This window comes from Monodon monoceros, unplaced genomic scaffold (assembly GCF_005190385.1).
Source record: "Monodon monoceros isolate NGI ecotype Baffin Bay Population unplaced genomic scaffold, NGI_Narwhal_1 Super_Scaffold_21, whole genome shotgun sequence".
NCBI lineage: Eukaryota > Metazoa > Chordata > Mammalia > Artiodactyla > Monodontidae > Monodon > Monodon monoceros.
Genome location: NW_021703778.1, coordinates 68,211,678 through 68,227,129, shown reverse-complemented (window position 1 = coordinate 68,227,129; position 15,452 = coordinate 68,211,678). Strand labels below are relative to the sequence as shown.

At 55.1% G+C, this 15,452-nt stretch overlaps 1 protein-coding gene across 1 annotated transcript in view; it reads left to right on the top strand.

The window, feature by feature from the left end:
- IGDCC3 (immunoglobulin superfamily DCC subclass member 3) overlaps positions 1–15,044 on the top strand; it is a 38,887-nt gene extending 23,843 nt beyond the window's left edge. Inside the window, exons 2-13 of the mRNA XM_029238592.1 lie at positions 7,218–7,362; positions 7,726–7,856; positions 8,303–8,440; positions 9,745–9,903; positions 11,095–11,260; positions 11,527–11,774; positions 11,973–12,137; positions 12,925–13,116; positions 13,270–13,374; positions 13,826–13,964; positions 14,124–14,343; positions 14,623–15,044. Of these exons, the coding sequence (XP_029094425.1) occupies positions 7,218–7,362; positions 7,726–7,856; positions 8,303–8,440; positions 9,745–9,903; positions 11,095–11,260; positions 11,527–11,774; positions 11,973–12,137; positions 12,925–13,116; positions 13,270–13,374; positions 13,826–13,964; positions 14,124–14,343; positions 14,623–14,820 (2,006 nt within the window). The 3' untranslated portion in view covers positions 14,821–15,044. The remainder of the gene's footprint in view (positions 1–7,217; positions 7,363–7,725; positions 7,857–8,302; positions 8,441–9,744; positions 9,904–11,094; positions 11,261–11,526; positions 11,775–11,972; positions 12,138–12,924; positions 13,117–13,269; positions 13,375–13,825; positions 13,965–14,123; positions 14,344–14,622) is intronic.
- Positions 15,045–15,452: the final 408 nt, after the last annotated feature.

Genomic DNA, 15,452 nt, shown 5'->3' with positions numbered 1-15,452 from the left:
AGTGAGAAAATAGAGGTTCTGAGAGACTAACTTGCCCAAGGTCACAGAGCTAAGAGTGGCGGAGGTGAGTCTTATGCCCAGTTCTGTCTGATTCCAGAGCCTGTACCATTAACCTCTTCACTGCATTGCTCCCTCAAAATGCTCTCAGCAAGTATTTCCCCACCAGAAGGAGAAGTCGTGCTGTGTGAGGCCTTCTCTGCCATGCAGTGTGACAGCCTTAGGATGTGATCAAATGCGGGCCTTGTCAGCAGTTTCTGAGTCCATGTGGCCAGGAGAGGAGGGATCTGGTAGGGGCAAAGCTGGGCTAGTGATGAAGATGGAGAAGAAAGGGGGCTTTCTGGCGGGGCGGCAAGAGAGAGGGAGCAAGACAGAAAGCAGCTGTGGGTCTGAGGCCTTGCCTTGGGTGTGGACCAGTGAGTGCTGTCCAAAAGGATTTTCTGTGATGATGGAAGTATTTTATTGGTGCTGTCCCATAAGGTAGCCTATAGCCACTTGTGGCTATTGAACACTTGAAAGGTAGCTAGGGAGCCAGAGGAACTGAATTTTTAATTTAATTTTAATTTAAGTGGCCACATGTAGCTAGTGGCTGTCATATTGGACAACACAAGGATGCTCACTACAGATGATGGCTGAAATCTGCTCCAGGTCCCCTGCTGGTGTAAGGCCCTCTGGGTTCATACCATCCCCAGGGTCTTCAGGCTTAAGGCATCTGAACATCATTTCACATCACAAGTGGCTGAAGGGATTAAGGGTGTTTCCCCTCAGAAGATGTTTCTCAGGGAACAACCCAGACCTCAAGTATTTGAAGATCTGTTGTGTGAAGAACAAAATTGGTTGTGTCTTCTAGAGCAGGACTGTCCAACGGGAGTATAACGCAAACCACGTAGGTAACTTTAAGTTTTCTAATAGTCACATTTACAAAAAAAGTAAAAAAAAGAAACAAGTGAAGTTAATTTTAATAATAAACTTTATTTTACTTAATATATACAAAATATTATCCCAACATATAATCATTATTTTAAAATTATTAATACTTTTTACATTTTTTGAACTGTCTTTAAAATCCAAAATATTATCATTTCAGCTTGTTAGCAATATTTTAAATTATTAACTATTATCAAAATTATTATTTTTCCAACTTTTAAAAAATATTTATTCATTCATTCATTTATTTTTGGCTGCATTGGGTCTTAGTTGCGGCACCAGGATCTTTCATTGCGGCTCACAGGCTCTTCCTTGCAGTGCGCAGACTTCTCTCTAGTTGTGGCACGTGGGCTCCAGAGTGCGTGGGCTCTGTAGTTTGCGGCCTGCGGGCTCTCTAGTTGTGCTGCATGGGCTCAGTAGTGCAGCGCACCGGCTCAGTTGCCCCACAGCATGTGGGATCTTTGTTCCCTGACCAGGGATTGAACCTGCGTCCCCTGCATTGGAAGGTGGATTCTTAACCGCTGGACCACCCGGGAAGTCCCTCCAACTTTTTAATTGTGGTAAAATACACATAACATAAAGTTTACTGTCTTAACCATTTTTTTTTGTCTTAACCATTTTTAAGTGTGCAGTTCAGTGGCATTAAGTACCTTCATATTATTGTGTAAACCGTCACCACCATCCATGTCCAGAATTCTTTTCATCTCCCAAAAGTGAAACTCTATTCCTGTTAAACGGTAACTCCCTATTCCTCTCTCCCCACCAGCCTGTGGCAATCACCATTCTATTTTCTGTCTCTATGAATCTGCCTACTCTAGGTACCTCATATAAGTGGAATCATACAGTATTTGTCTTTCTGTGACTGGCTTATTTCACTTAGCATAATGTCCATAAAGTTCATCCACATTGTAGCATGTGTCAGAATTTCCTTCCTTTTTTAAGGCTGAGTAATATTCCATTGTATGTATAAACACATTTTATTTATCCATTCAACAGTTGATGGACACTTGGACTGCTTTCACCTTTTAGCTATTGTGAATAAGGCTGCTATGAATGTGGCTGTACAAATATCTCTTCGAGACCCTTAATTCTTGTGGGTATATACCCAGAAGTGGAATTCCTGGATTGTATGGTTGTTTTATTTTTAAGTTTTTGAGGAACCTCCATACTGTTCTCCATAGTGGCTGCACCAATTTACATTCCCACCAACAGTGCACAAGGGTTCCAATTTCTCCACATGCTTGTCAACACTTGCTATTTTCTGTTGTTTTTTGTTATTGCTCTGGTAGTAGCCATCCCAATGGGTGTGAGGTGGCCTCTCATTATGGTTTTGATTTGCATTTCCCCAATGCTTAGTGTCTTTTTATTTTGTACTAAATCTTCGAAATCCAGTGTGTATTTTACACTTACAGCCCAACTCAATCTGGACTGGTCCCATTTCAAGTGCTTAATAGCTGGCTACTTACTTTATTAAAAAATGAGATTCTCAAGGGGGAAGTTGGGGCATTGGGTGGAAGCATATGGGATTCAGCTGTGCCTCTGGTATAAGGAAAAACATTACAATCATCTGAGCTGCGTGAGGAGGAACCGGGCGTTCGGGGTGTCCCTGGTCCTTGGCAGGGATGGATACAAGGAAGGGGACTTTGGATGGCCTTTGGAAGCGTCTGCAGGTCGTGGTTATTCCTCTTGAATGGCGGTATGAGTGGGGGCAGTCGGTGCCTCAGACCTCCAGTGCCGCTGGCTTCTGCAAAGGCTGTGTTTTGAACTCTCCATCCCAGCAAGCCCACTGATCTCTTTGTCATCACACACCAGATAGGAGTCTGGCTGTAGCCAAAGGGTTGGAGGCTGGGCTTGGGGTATGCTGCCGGCTTCCTTCCCAGCACTCTGCCCCGACCCTTCCTGCCCCCCCAGCGTCCCCTTGGAGCCTGTCTAATCAGATCCAGGCCTGACCTCGCCAGAGGTCGTGGACCAGGAGGAAAGTTCCCCTCCCCTCCCTGAGCCGCTCTAGATCTGGCTCTCAGGAGACTCCCCTCCCCTCGGGTGATTTATAGGGGTGTCCAGGAGCCATTTCCTGCTGGTTTCTGCTCCCTTCCAGCCCGGTGGGTTGCTGGGCTGTCTCTGTGAACCCTCTTTCCCCACGGCCTAGCTGTACCCCTGGCAGGGACAGGGAGCGGCTGGGAGATTCCTTCTCAGACTGAGGACAAAGGTGCTTTCTTCTTCCTTTCTCCATAATGACCCCCAAGCAGGCCTCTGTCCTCCCTGTCACTCTCTCTGGTCCTCACACAGGAGGGGCCTCCCAACACGACCCCCTCCCATAACCTAGCTTGAAGTGAGGAACCCGAAACGGCTCCTACCCGACCAACAGGTGTGAGCAGGAAGGTAAAGCATCGTTAGCTGCAAGCCGCAGCATCACCTTCATGTCCACCAGCCCCATACACAGTGCTACCCACACTGGCCACAAATAGTGCCTCCACAGTGGCTAAGAACCTGCCTGCCAATGCAGGGGACACAGGTTCGAACCCTGGTCCGGGAAGATCCCACATGCTGCGGAGCAACTAAGCCCGTGCACCACAACTACTGAGCCTGCGCTCTAGGGCCCGTGAGCCACAACTACTGAGCCCGCGTGCTACAACCGCTGAAGCCCGCGCACCTAGAGCCCGTGCTCTGCAGCAAGAGAAGCCACCGCAACGAGAAGCCCGCACACTGCAACAAAGAGTAGCCCCCGCTCGCCACAACTAGAGAAAGCCTGTGTGCAGCAACGAAGACCCAACGCAGCCAAAAATAAATAAATAAAATAAAAATTTAAAATAATAATAATAAAAAACTATTAACAAATAGTGCCTCCAGCCACTGTGCCCACCACTGTCAACCACACAGTGGCCTCCAGAATGACTTGCTCAGAGGTCAGCGTTTTCTGAGGTCCAGTCCTCAGCCCCACATCCTCATGGTTGCCCAGGGACCCTCTCCTAGAGAGACACGATGAGGGACAGCTGGCTCCATGGCCTGCTCGTACAAGCCAGTGCAAAACAGACACGTAAACCAAACGTGTTTCCCCTCTGAGAGATCGGAGATCTAAGTGGCCCTGAGAAATTTTCTCCCCTGACTTCCTAGAGAAGTCAGCAGTGAACTCGGAGTGAGTGGACGAACTCGGAGTGAGCTCAGCTGAGTGTGGACAAAGGCCTGTACAGGAAGGCGGCAGGAGTCTGACGTGGGAGGCCCTGCAGAGTACCTGTTCACCCCTTCATCTGTGGAGGAAAGGACCAGCGCTCCTATTATGGGAGGCAGGGTTCCCAGAGATGGGCCATCATGTATACTTTAAGCTCTAGGCAACATCCCTTTAGCAACTAACTTGTAGCAAAAGCAATAGAATACAAAGGTTAAAGAAAAAGAAACAGATCCAACGTGGAGTCAGGTTTGTTCTTCCCTTTTATACCCTGACACTGCCTGCCCACGGTCTCACTGCAATCCCCCAGGACACCGAAGGGATATACAGGGCTGACCCAAGGGTTGAGTAGGGGTGGGAAGAAGGGGGGGGAAGAAGGAGCCTCAGATAAAGAGGACCACACCCTCCTATTGCACCCCCTCCCCCGGACCACACTGCCTAACCAGCTGGGCTCCGAGGGATGGGACAGAAAAACCTTCTCGGGGGCTCACTGTCGTCCCTGCAACTTGTAACACAGTGCCAACTCACAGCCAGTGAGAAGAGGCTGGCCCAGCCTGCAGTCTGCCCTGGGGTCACCTGTCCTTGGAGAGTGAAAAATGTGCTGGGGACACCCCAGCAGAGGGCTTGGGGCATGGAACTTCTGATTTGGGGCCAGTAGAGCCACCAACTGGGCCTGGGTCTCAGTTTCCCTTTCATAAAATGAATGTGTTGGCTTTACATGCGTGGTTTTCAAGCACTTTTAAAAGCAAAGCTACCCTTCAAATGAAATGTTTGGCAGAACTGCAGTTAAGTAAAGCTGATAGAGAGGTTTAGCAAGGTGCTGCTCTGATGGAGGGGAGATGTGAAGCCCTGGGTGGGGAGGGGCCCCAGCTGCATCCCAGGGGCCCCTGGGGACCCCTCGGACTCTGTTGTACAGTGTAAAGATGATCAGACTGGCTCCTTAACTACCACCCCTTCCTGCTCGAGCATTCCTCTGCAGCATCACATTCAACCCATGCTTTTTCATTGATTAGTTTTAGGGGGAGAAAGAAGCTAGAGGCCAAACTTTCTCCATCCAGTGCGCCCTGATGAGAAGCAGCCCTTTCCCTTGCATCTCTCCTCAGGCCAGCTCCTAGCTCTAGGCGCCTCCAGGGAGCCCAGAATGGGGGCTAGAAACACAAAAGGATTCGGGTTCCTTAATGAGGAGGCATCTGTAGTCAGCAGAGCCATTAGTCCCCGCCCCAAGTCCCTGGGGGGCTGCAGGCTCCTCTCCAGCTGGAGTGAGGAGGGGGCAGGCAGCTCCCCAGCTCCTGAAGGGCAGGGCTGGGTGGGTGGGGCATAGACAGCTGACCCAGGAGCCGGGGTGCCCTCTCAGCTCGCTCACTAGGCCTGCCTCCAGCCCCGCGCTCCTAGAGGTTGAGGCCTGGAAGCAGTAGAGGGGCCCTACCAGTGCCTCAGCCCCCTGCCCCAAACCTCTGGGCTGACCTGCAGGCCCTTGGCCAAACACAGCCTTTGGCCTGAGCCTGGGCAGGCTGACCTCACAGTGCTCCCCGGGGATCATCTCACTGAGCCTGATGGGGACACCAGCTGGGGCACTTGCCCCCATCTCCCGCTCCTAGGGCCCCAAGGTGCCGTTTGTAAGGACTATACCTACACAGGGACATGTGTGATTGATTACCTACACAGAACCAGAATCACACACCAGCCACAGGAGCTGAGGGATACAACCACCCCCCGCCCATTCACATCCAGCTTGGACACTCACACCACATACACAGAGGCAACCATGTCCTCTCAGCGAGCACAGCTCTGCACACACGTGCAAGGACGCGCTCACACCCATCAGCCATACTCCCAGGAGGCCCTGAAAGAGGAGGAGGCTGGGCTGGGGATTTTTATGCATGTTTATATTTAATGAACCACATGCAAATGAGATGGAGAATGTGCCACAAAAGAGTCAGCCCCCAGAGACTCTGGGAAGAAGGGCACAAAGGCTCGGCCTTTCTGAGCTGCCCTGGAGTCCTGAACAGACCGGTGGATTGAGGGGGCCTGAGACGGGGTGTGCCCACCCGCACCAGGGAGTCAGGAGCAGGGACCAGGACAAGCTCCAGCGTCCCTGCTGCTGTGGGGAGAGGGAGGGCTTCTTCTGGGAGGGGACAACTGTCCCAGTTGATGGAGTGTTGGAGGGGAGGGGCTGCCTGCCTGGACAGATGGTGAGCCTCCTTCCCGCACTTGAAGCAAAGTGGATTTTAATGAAATCACAGCCCTGGTGCTGAAGCTGGGAACCCATGTGGGAGGGGCCCCTTCCCTGGGCTTTACAGGTTGGGGAGTAAGGATGGATGGGAGTGAGGGTGGGCAGGAACACTTCACCGGCCTAAAAGGGGGTGGGGGGTGTGCACCACGGCTCCTCCCATGATCAGAGCTCAAGCAGTTCAGATCCCCAAAAGGTGGGAAGGCAGCCCCTGAATATTTATGACACATTGAAATGTAGATTGGTAGGTCTGACTGTCTTCTAAGAAGCTTGTCACCTTGGATGGTACACCACCTTCTTGGGGTACATTGAGAAGCTGCAGAAGAACTGGGGATAAGGGGGTGATGATGAAGGGCAAAGAAAGCCACTGGGTGCTGGTAACCAGGCTCTAACGACCAGTGTCCCTGCTGGGTGACACTGGACTAATCGCTTCCCCTCTCTGTTTCCTATTCTGTAAAATGTACAGCATAATACTTAGCACTTGCATACCTTACAGGGAGTTTATAAAAATAAATCCGAAAGCTGTAAAAGTGGGGAGCAGGCCTTGGGAGCAAGGCTTTTCTCTGACTAGCCTTCGTGGGTCCGCAGCCCAAGATTTCCATGTTAGAGGTTTATCCAAGAATTTGTCCAGACCTTTCTCAAAGTGTCCCAGCCCAGCCTATACCATCCTTTAGGGGGAGATGTTTCCCACAGGTAGGAGGCAGGGTAAGTGCCGATGTGCCCCCAGCAAGCTGTTGCCCTGCACCTGCCAGCTCAGCTTGGGGGAAGACACCCTGCGCCCTGAGCTTGGTGAGCTCCAGGGCTCCAGGACACAGGCCCGAGGCCCCCCATGCCCTCTCCCATCCCCTCTGCACCTCAGCAGTGTGCCTTCCCCATACACATTTCCTTTTCTTTCTCCAGCCATGTCCGACTTCCACGTGCACCCTCAGGCCACCGTGGGTGAGGAGGGCGGTGTGGCCCGCTTCCAGTGCCAAATCCATGGGCTTCCCAAACCCCTGATCACCTGGGAGAAGAACAGAGTCCCCATTGATACAGACAATGAGAGGTGAGCCCCGGGTGGGGAAGGTGGAGGGATGACCAAGAGGCAGGCCAGTCCAGTGTCTGGGCCTTGAAGGAGGCCTGCCTGTGGCCTCCAGGGTGGTGTTTCTGCAACTTTGTTGAGACTGAGTATCTGTATGGTTTGTGGGCCCAGATTCAACACTTGAATGCACGCGAAGATCTGTGTGTGATTGTTGTCAAGACTGGAATCGCAGGTGCATCCACCTGTGAGAGTCCCGTAGTGTGTCTGTGATGACAAAAGCGACATTGGGGTAGTGGCTGGGTCCTGGGCTGTGTCCGTGATGCTGAGTGACCCTGTGGCCAGTGGTGCTTGTGCTTGCTTATGGTTGACCGTGCCCTCCCGCCACAGGTACACACTGCTGCCCAAGGGGGTCCTGCAGATCACAGGCCTTCAGGCTGAGGACAGCGGCGTCTTCCACTGTGTGGCCTCCAATGTCGCCAGTGTCCGGGTCAGCCATGGGGCCAGCCTCACTGTGTCAGGTGAGGGTCCTTGGCTCTGCCTCGTTCTTCTCCCCACCCTCCAATCAGTCCCTCTTCAACTGAGCCCCAGAGCCTGGACAGCCAAGTGCATACAGAGCACCTTGTGAGCACGAAGTTCTGTGCTCTTCAGGGTGAGGGTTCAGGAGGCGTTCGAGGCCCCTCCCTGGCTCAGTTCTCCTTGAGGAAGCCCACTCTCTGCTTATGGGTGGTTGGGTGAGGGTGGCTCTCCCACCGCTGGAGGCCCTGCGGGGCCTGACCGCAGAGATGAGTGTGAGCAACGTCCTGGGGCCGCTGGCTTCTCCTCTCTACGCATGGGACCCAGCTTCTGGGCTGGAGCTTGTCTCCCACCCCCCACGTCCTAGGCCGTGTATTGGGGGTGGGTGGGTGTGGTGAGGAGGTGGGAAGGGTCCCAGCTAAAGTGAAGAAATATGGCATCTTCCTCCCAGGCTCGGGCTCTGGGGCCTACAAGGAGCCTACGATCCTCGTGGGGCCTGAGAACCTCACCCTGACTGTGCACCAGACCGCCGTGCTCGAGTGTGTCGCCACGGGCAACCCGCGCCCCATTGTGTCCTGGAGCCGCCTGGGTGAGCCCCATCCTGCAGCCCCTGCCTCTCCCACCCCTGGGAGGGCCAGTCTCTTCACCCAGCTCCAGGGGGAACTTGGAATCCTGTTTGTTCTCCGTGGGGGTCCGTTCTCTTCGAGGCCTGGGGAGGGGGTGGGTTCCCCTCTCCTTGGCAGGACCAGGGAGGTCCGCCTGCCCACTGCATTCTCCCTCCCTCTGTGCAGATGGCTTAGCTCCCCAGGTTACCTCGTCCAGTCCTGGCAGTCCTGCGCCAGCTCCCCTCCCCCATGCTCCCCTCACTCTGGGCATCTCCATCGGGCCCTCCAGAACCCCTCTGCAGCTCTCAGCACCCCTAGTCTCTTTCCGGTCGGGCTCATCTCTGCCATCTACACCCTGGCCATCCTCCCCAGTGATGCAATGCCAAACCCCTCAAAATCTCAGCCAGTTGTCACATCCTCTCTCTGGACCCCCCAGTCTCTAACCTGGCCCCCTAAATCCCCAGCCTAAATCCCTAGGCAGCTGAAGGAGAGAAATGAAAGGGTGCAGATGGGCCCACATTGTCTGAGTGGAAAGGTCACTGGGGGAAGGAGAGTCTGGAGGGGATGGGGTGGGGTTGCATTCACAAGGAGACTGTGCCACATTGTAGCAGCTGAGTGATCCGGGAAGGAGGGGGCAGCAGGCAGGATAATGGAGTAGATTTCACCACTTCAGGGACTGAATGGGGAGCTGTCTCCTCGCATTCTGACTGTGCTAATCTGATCCTGGGTGGGGGGAGGGCCCGGGGACTGGGAGAGGCTGGAAAGAGTGGCCTCACCATTAGGAGGAGCCCATAGGCCCTGCAAGGACCATCTGGTGCAACATTTCCCAAAGTGAAATCTGCAAGGGGAAAGAATGGCTTGGTAGTCTAACAAGTTTGGGAACAGAGTAAACCAGATCCCTTTGCTACAGGACTTCTCAGAACCTTTATATTAACGCGCATTGTGACAGTCAAGGAGAGGAATGGATATCTGACCAAGGAACTATTTTCAGGAGAGACAAATCAAGCTGGGAAATGTCCATGTAACCCAAACCCCTTACTTTCCTGTTTGAGAAACTGAGGGGAGGGGACTTGAAGGTCACCAGTGAGGCAGTGACAGTGTTAGGATCAGGAGCCAGTTCTCTCCTGCTGGGTGAGAGTTTTCTGTGCTGCTCTGGCCGCCTCTACAATGCCATGTTGCTCAGAGGGAAGAGTCAAAGACAGGGGCTCCCTGGTAGATTGATGGTGGCCGATTCCAAGTCTGGACATTCCTGCACACCTACCTCCCTGACCCTCCCCTTCCCCTTCAGATGGTCGCCCCATTGGGGTGGAGGGCATCCAGGTGCTGGGCACGGGGAACCTCATCATCTCAGACGTGACCGTGCAGCACTCGGGCGTCTACGTCTGTGCAGCCAACAGGCCCGGCACCCGGGTGAGGAGGACGGCACAGGGCCGGCTGGTGGTGCAAGGTACGGACCTCCCCACCCCACATTCCCTGCCTCATCGACATCCCTGGCCCAAGCCCAGTGCTGTGTACTCACCCACTTTCCTATCCTTGCCCTAACCTTGCCCCTGCCCCCTCTCCAGGGCCCCAGCCCAGGCCAAAGGCAGCAGCTCTCTGTCTCTTCCCTCCCCCAGGAATGTGTATGTTGGGAATGCGAGGACATTCTTGGTCATCTGCCCCTCCAGGTGCCATTGCCACCCCCCCAGTCATTTCCACTTTGTCATCTCAGCTGGTCTCCCCAAGCTGTGTCACCCCCATGTGTCCCTCCCTCCACGTGCTGTTCTCATTCACACGTGTGGCACTTCCACGCTCACACCTGCCTGCACACTCTCAGTGTGTTTGTCATTTCACACTCTCACACCCCAGCTCCTGACACACACACACAGACACACACACACACAGAGCTGGCCTCCACTCCCATGGTATGTGGGGCCTCTGCAGCTGACCAGCTCATTCTGTCCATCCTCCTGCCCTGGGGCTAAACTGTCTCGTGAACCGGCTTGGAGTCCCATTCTCAGGGGTTTTCTGTGGTTGTTCCCTCCCAAAGAGGTGGGAGAGAGGGGAGTTAGGAACTTAAATGCCCATTTGTTTAGCATTCCATGTGCTGTTAATCTGTCCAAATGAAAGTGATGGAGCATTTCATTTCTCTGGTGCTAATGGAAGTTTGAGGCTTGGGATTGGAGGAGAGTGGAATTGAATGTAGGGGTGAGGGGGGCTGGTACTGAGGGCTCATCCATCTCCCCATCATTACCGGCCTTCAGCCTTAGAGGTGCAGCCAAACCTATTAGCACATTTATTTATTTAACAATTTCCTGAACAGGGAGCTCAGCTTGATTGCTTTCGGATACAAATGTCAGTCTTTTAAATAGTCATTAAAATGGAGTCCTCTCTTGGGTCTGCCTCTCTGGGGTGGAGGGACGTGAGGGCTGCCACTATCTCCCAGAGGCTAGGCTGGGGGTGGAGGGTGGGCCCCACCTGGAGGATTCTCCCCGGGGCGGGGTGGGTGTGTATGTCCCCTACCCACTTGTTCCCTGCAGACCTCTGGCCCTACCCTCTTCCCCTTCCTCAGTCCTTCACTCACAGCTGTCCCCTCCCTGTACACCTGACCCCTCGTGACCCTTATGCTTCTTTGTGCCCGCCCCCGCCCCAACCCCAGCCCCAGCAGAGTTTGTCCAGCACCCCCAGTCCATCTCCAGGCCAGCTGGGACCACAGCCATGTTCACCTGCCAAGCCCAGGGTGAGCCGCCCCCTCATGTGACGTGGTTGAAGAATGGACAGGTGCTGGGGCCAGGAGGCCACGTCAGGCTCAAGAATAACAACAGGCACGTGTGTGGTGGGTGTGCCGGAGTGAGGCCCAGACGGTAGGAGGCTGTGCACCTCCTACCAGGGAAGAACACTAAACTGGGGGTCTGGAGACTTCGGTTTGAGTCGTCCCAGGTCTGCCCCTAACTTGCTGAGAGATCTCAGACAAGCCTGTTGTCTTCTGGAGGGGCTCAGTTTCTCCATCTTTCAAATGGGGAGATTTGGCCAACCTCCAAGGGATACTCCAGAAGGAGCAGGGGATCTGAGGCTCTCCCTCCCCCTGCAGCACCCTGACCATTTCTGGAATCGGCCCTGAAGATGAGGCCATCTACCAGTGTATGGCCGAGAACAGCGCTGGCTCCTCTCAGGCCAGCGCCAGGCTGACTGTGCTGTGGGCCGAGGGCCTGCCCGGGCCCCCCGTCAACGTGCAGGCAGTCTCTGTGTCGTCCACTGAGGTCCGCGTGTCCTGGACCGAGCCCCTGGTCAACACCAAGGAGATCATCGGCTATGTCCTGCATATCAGGAAGGCTGCTGGTGGGTGGGGCCCAGGAGGGCAAGGCTGCCTCTGCATCCCCTTCCTCTTACTGTTTCTCATCCCCCTCGATCCCACACGTGCTGACCCAACACCTTCCCTCTTTCTCCCGGCTGCACCCTGGCTGCCCTCATTTCACCAGTGTGGGTAGGATTCCCTCATGCCCCTTTAATCCCCTGCCCTACCCTTGGCCCCCCCAGACCCACCAGAGCTGGAGTATCAGGAAGCAGTCAGCAAGAGCACCTTTCAGCACCTGGTGAGCGACCTGGAGCCCTCCACTGCCTACAGCTTCTACATCAAAGCTTACACACCCCGGGGGGCCAGCTCAGCCTCTGCCCCCACCCTGGCCAGCACTCTAGGTGAAGGTGAGGTCTGGGTGTGGAGCACAAAACCACAGACACTCAGAGTATTAGGGCAGAACCCCTGTGCACCATTGTTCAGGTTGTGCACTGCACAGAGTGCTTCGCCCTGAGGCTGAGTCGGGGCTGGGTCTACTTGGAGGAAGGGGTGTCCTTTTCTTTTTTCTTTTTTTTTTTTTTTTCGGTACGCGGGCCTCTCACTGTTGTGGCCTCTCCCGCTGCGGAGCACAGGCTCCAGATGTGCAGGCTCAGCGGCCATGGCTCCTGGGCCTAGCCGCTCCGTGGTATGTGGGATCTTCCCGGACCGGGGCACGAACCTGTGTCCCCTGCATCGGCAGGCGGACTCTCAACCACTGCGCCACCAGGGAAGCCCTTCTTTTTTCTTTTTTTAAAAAACCTGACAACACTTTATTTCTTATTTTTTCTTTTTGGTTGCACTGTGTTTTCATTGCTGTGCACGGGCTTCAGTAGTTGTGGCATGCAGTCTCAGTAGTTGTGGCACATGGGCTTAGTTGCTCTGCAGCATGTGGGATCTTCCCGGACCAGGGATCGAACCCGTGTCCCCTGCATTGGCAGGCGGATTCTTAGCCACTGGACCACCAGGGAAGTCCCAGGGGTGTTGTTTTCTAATTCACGTAAAGGTGCTATTTGAGCAAGCAGAGGCCCTGGGTTAGAGGTCAGAGAGCGGTCAGGCTCTGGGTTGGGGGGCGGTGTCTGGGTCATTGGTAGCAGGTGGAAGGGTAGAGCTTCAACCACCAAGTCCTCACATCTCGGCCTCCTTTTCCGCCCACAGCCCCCGCCCCACCCCCACTGTCAGTACGAGTCCTGGGCAGCTCCACCCTGCAGCTGCTGTGGGAGCCCTGGCCCCGGCTGGCCCAGCACGAGGGCGGCTTCAAGCTGTTTTACCGCCCAGCAAGCAAGGCCTCCTTCACCGGCCCCATCCTGCTGCCTGGAACTGTCTCCTCTTACAACCTCAGCCAGCTCGGTGAGGCGGACACGGCTGGGGCTTGGGGAGCTGGGCGGGGGTGTGGTGCCTGGTGCCAGGAGGTGGTTCACAGAGGTCTTCTCCAGTTCACCCTGGGGACAGCCGCCTGGTGGGGCCGGGGGAGGTCCCTCAGCATCCTGGCTTTCCCCCCAGACCCCACTGCAGTGTATGAGGTGAAGCTGCTCGCTTACAACCAGCATGGGGATGGCAATGCCACAGTCCGCTTCGTGTCTTTGAGGGGAGCATCTGAGAGGACAGGTGAGGGCTGGGGATGGGGTCTGGCTAAAGACTGGCCCTCAGGAAGAGAGGCTGAGGGAGGAGGGGAGCAGGCATCCAGGGAAAGCAGGAGGGTAGAACAGTACATGCAGCCCTGGAGAACATAGGCTTAGACCTGAGTTTGATGTTTGGCTGTGTGACCTTGGGCAAGTTACTTAACCTCTCTGAGCCCCAGTTTTCTCCTTCGTAAAACAGGGATAGTAATACCCGCTTTATAGAACTGTATGGAGGGTGAAATGGTCCATGTAAAGTGTTATTCCTAGTATTTGGCACAAAGTTAGTGCTCAGTAACTGGTAAAAAAAACCTAAAGGTTGGGCTGGGGTCCCATTAACAAGGGCAAATCATATGTCGAGCAGCCGAGGGAGAAGTAACGCTCAAGGGCTGGGTGTCTGGGAGCCACAGCCCCCAACCTGCCGCTGCTTCCACCCCCAGCCCTGAGCCCACCATGTGACTGCCGGAAGGAGGAGGCCACCAACCAGACGTCTACCACAGGCATCGTCATTGGCATCCACATCGGGGTCACCTGCATCATCTTCTGTGTCCTCTTCCTCTTATTCGGCCAAAGGGGCAGGTGGGTCCTGGGCCAGGGAGAGGGGGCTGGGCCAGCATGGGGTGGGCAGGCCTGGAGCCGGAAAACCGCAGGGGAGGCAGGGTTTGGGGCCCATTGTCTCCATCCTTTTGTCCTTGCTCCTCCCACATCCCTCCCCCTAACTCTTGGCTCACCCCCTAGGGTCCTCTTGTGTAAGGATGTAGAAAACCAGCTCTCCCCTCCTCAGGGCCCCCGGAGCCAGAGGGACCCTGGCATCCTGGCACTGAATGGGGCGGGACGGGGAGAGCGGGGCCAGCTGGGCCGAGATGGGAAACATGTGGACATGAAGGAACTGGAGCAGCTATTCCCCCGAGCGGGGGCCGTGGGGCAGCCCGACCCCAGACCTAACCCCAGACCCACGGTGAGTGCCCCGCCCTCCCCCGAGCCAACCCCCTCCTTCAGGCTCCACCCTCCTCACCTTGGTCAAAAGCCTTGGTCACCGGCCTCCGCCAAGCTGCAGGGCTTCTCCAGGCACAAGACTGGCGGCTGGTGCTTCTCTCTGTGCCCCCGGGTCAGGCAGGGAAGCCTGGAGACTGAACCCCCGAGTGGGATTGGCTCCAGAGCCTGACCCCCTGGCTGGGGGCTCACAAGCCTGTGGCCCTCCTGTTGACGCCTGTGTGACTGGCCCTTTCCCCAGCAGGACCCTGAGGCCCCTGCCCTGTGTGAGGAGACCCAGTTCTCCATGCTGCCGCTTCAGGGGTTCGGGCTCCTGGAGGAGATGACGTCGGAGGCCAAGGCCCCCTGTGTAGGCCCCCTCGCTGCCCTGCCACCCCAGGACACGGGCCCCGGCCTCCTGAGTGAAGGACCAGCCACCCTGCCAGCTCGCTCGGGACAGTAGCCAGTGTCCGGGAGGCTCTGGAGGGAGCAACCCCCCATTCTCAGGTCAAAGGCAAGATTTCTCCTGTCATGTGGGATGCGGATGGGGGCTTCCCAGCATTTCTGCCCTGACTGCTCCTCTGATTGTCAAGACTTACAGTAGCCTTGGCAAGGGACACCCTGCAAGGACCCGGAGGGGTTCCTGCAGGAGCCCCTCCCTTGGGCCAAGGCCCCCCCAACCTCTGCCTGGTACCCACATGACTTGGAACTGAACTAATGTTTTTCTTTAAAAAAAGAACAAACTTAAAATTTAAAAAAAAAAAAAAAAAAAAGGGAAAGAGAAGAGAGAGAAAGGTGACTTAGACTCCAAACATGTGCCCCTGCTGTGGCTGGGCCTCTGACACTGTCACCCTCCACGACTTGTTTTCTCAGGATGGATTTTTGCTGTTTTGGCTCTCAGCACCTACCTCAGCCGGAATGAATGTCCTCAGGGGAGTGGGGCCGTGGCCTCAGCCCCCCCCACCCCACAGAGCCCCGAATGTACTCCTACCTCGAGCCCCTTTAGGGGCACCCCCTCTCCCTCCCCACATTGTTGTCCAGAGTTTAGAAAAAAAAAAAAAAAAAAGGAAAAAAAAAAGCACTTCCCCATTTCCA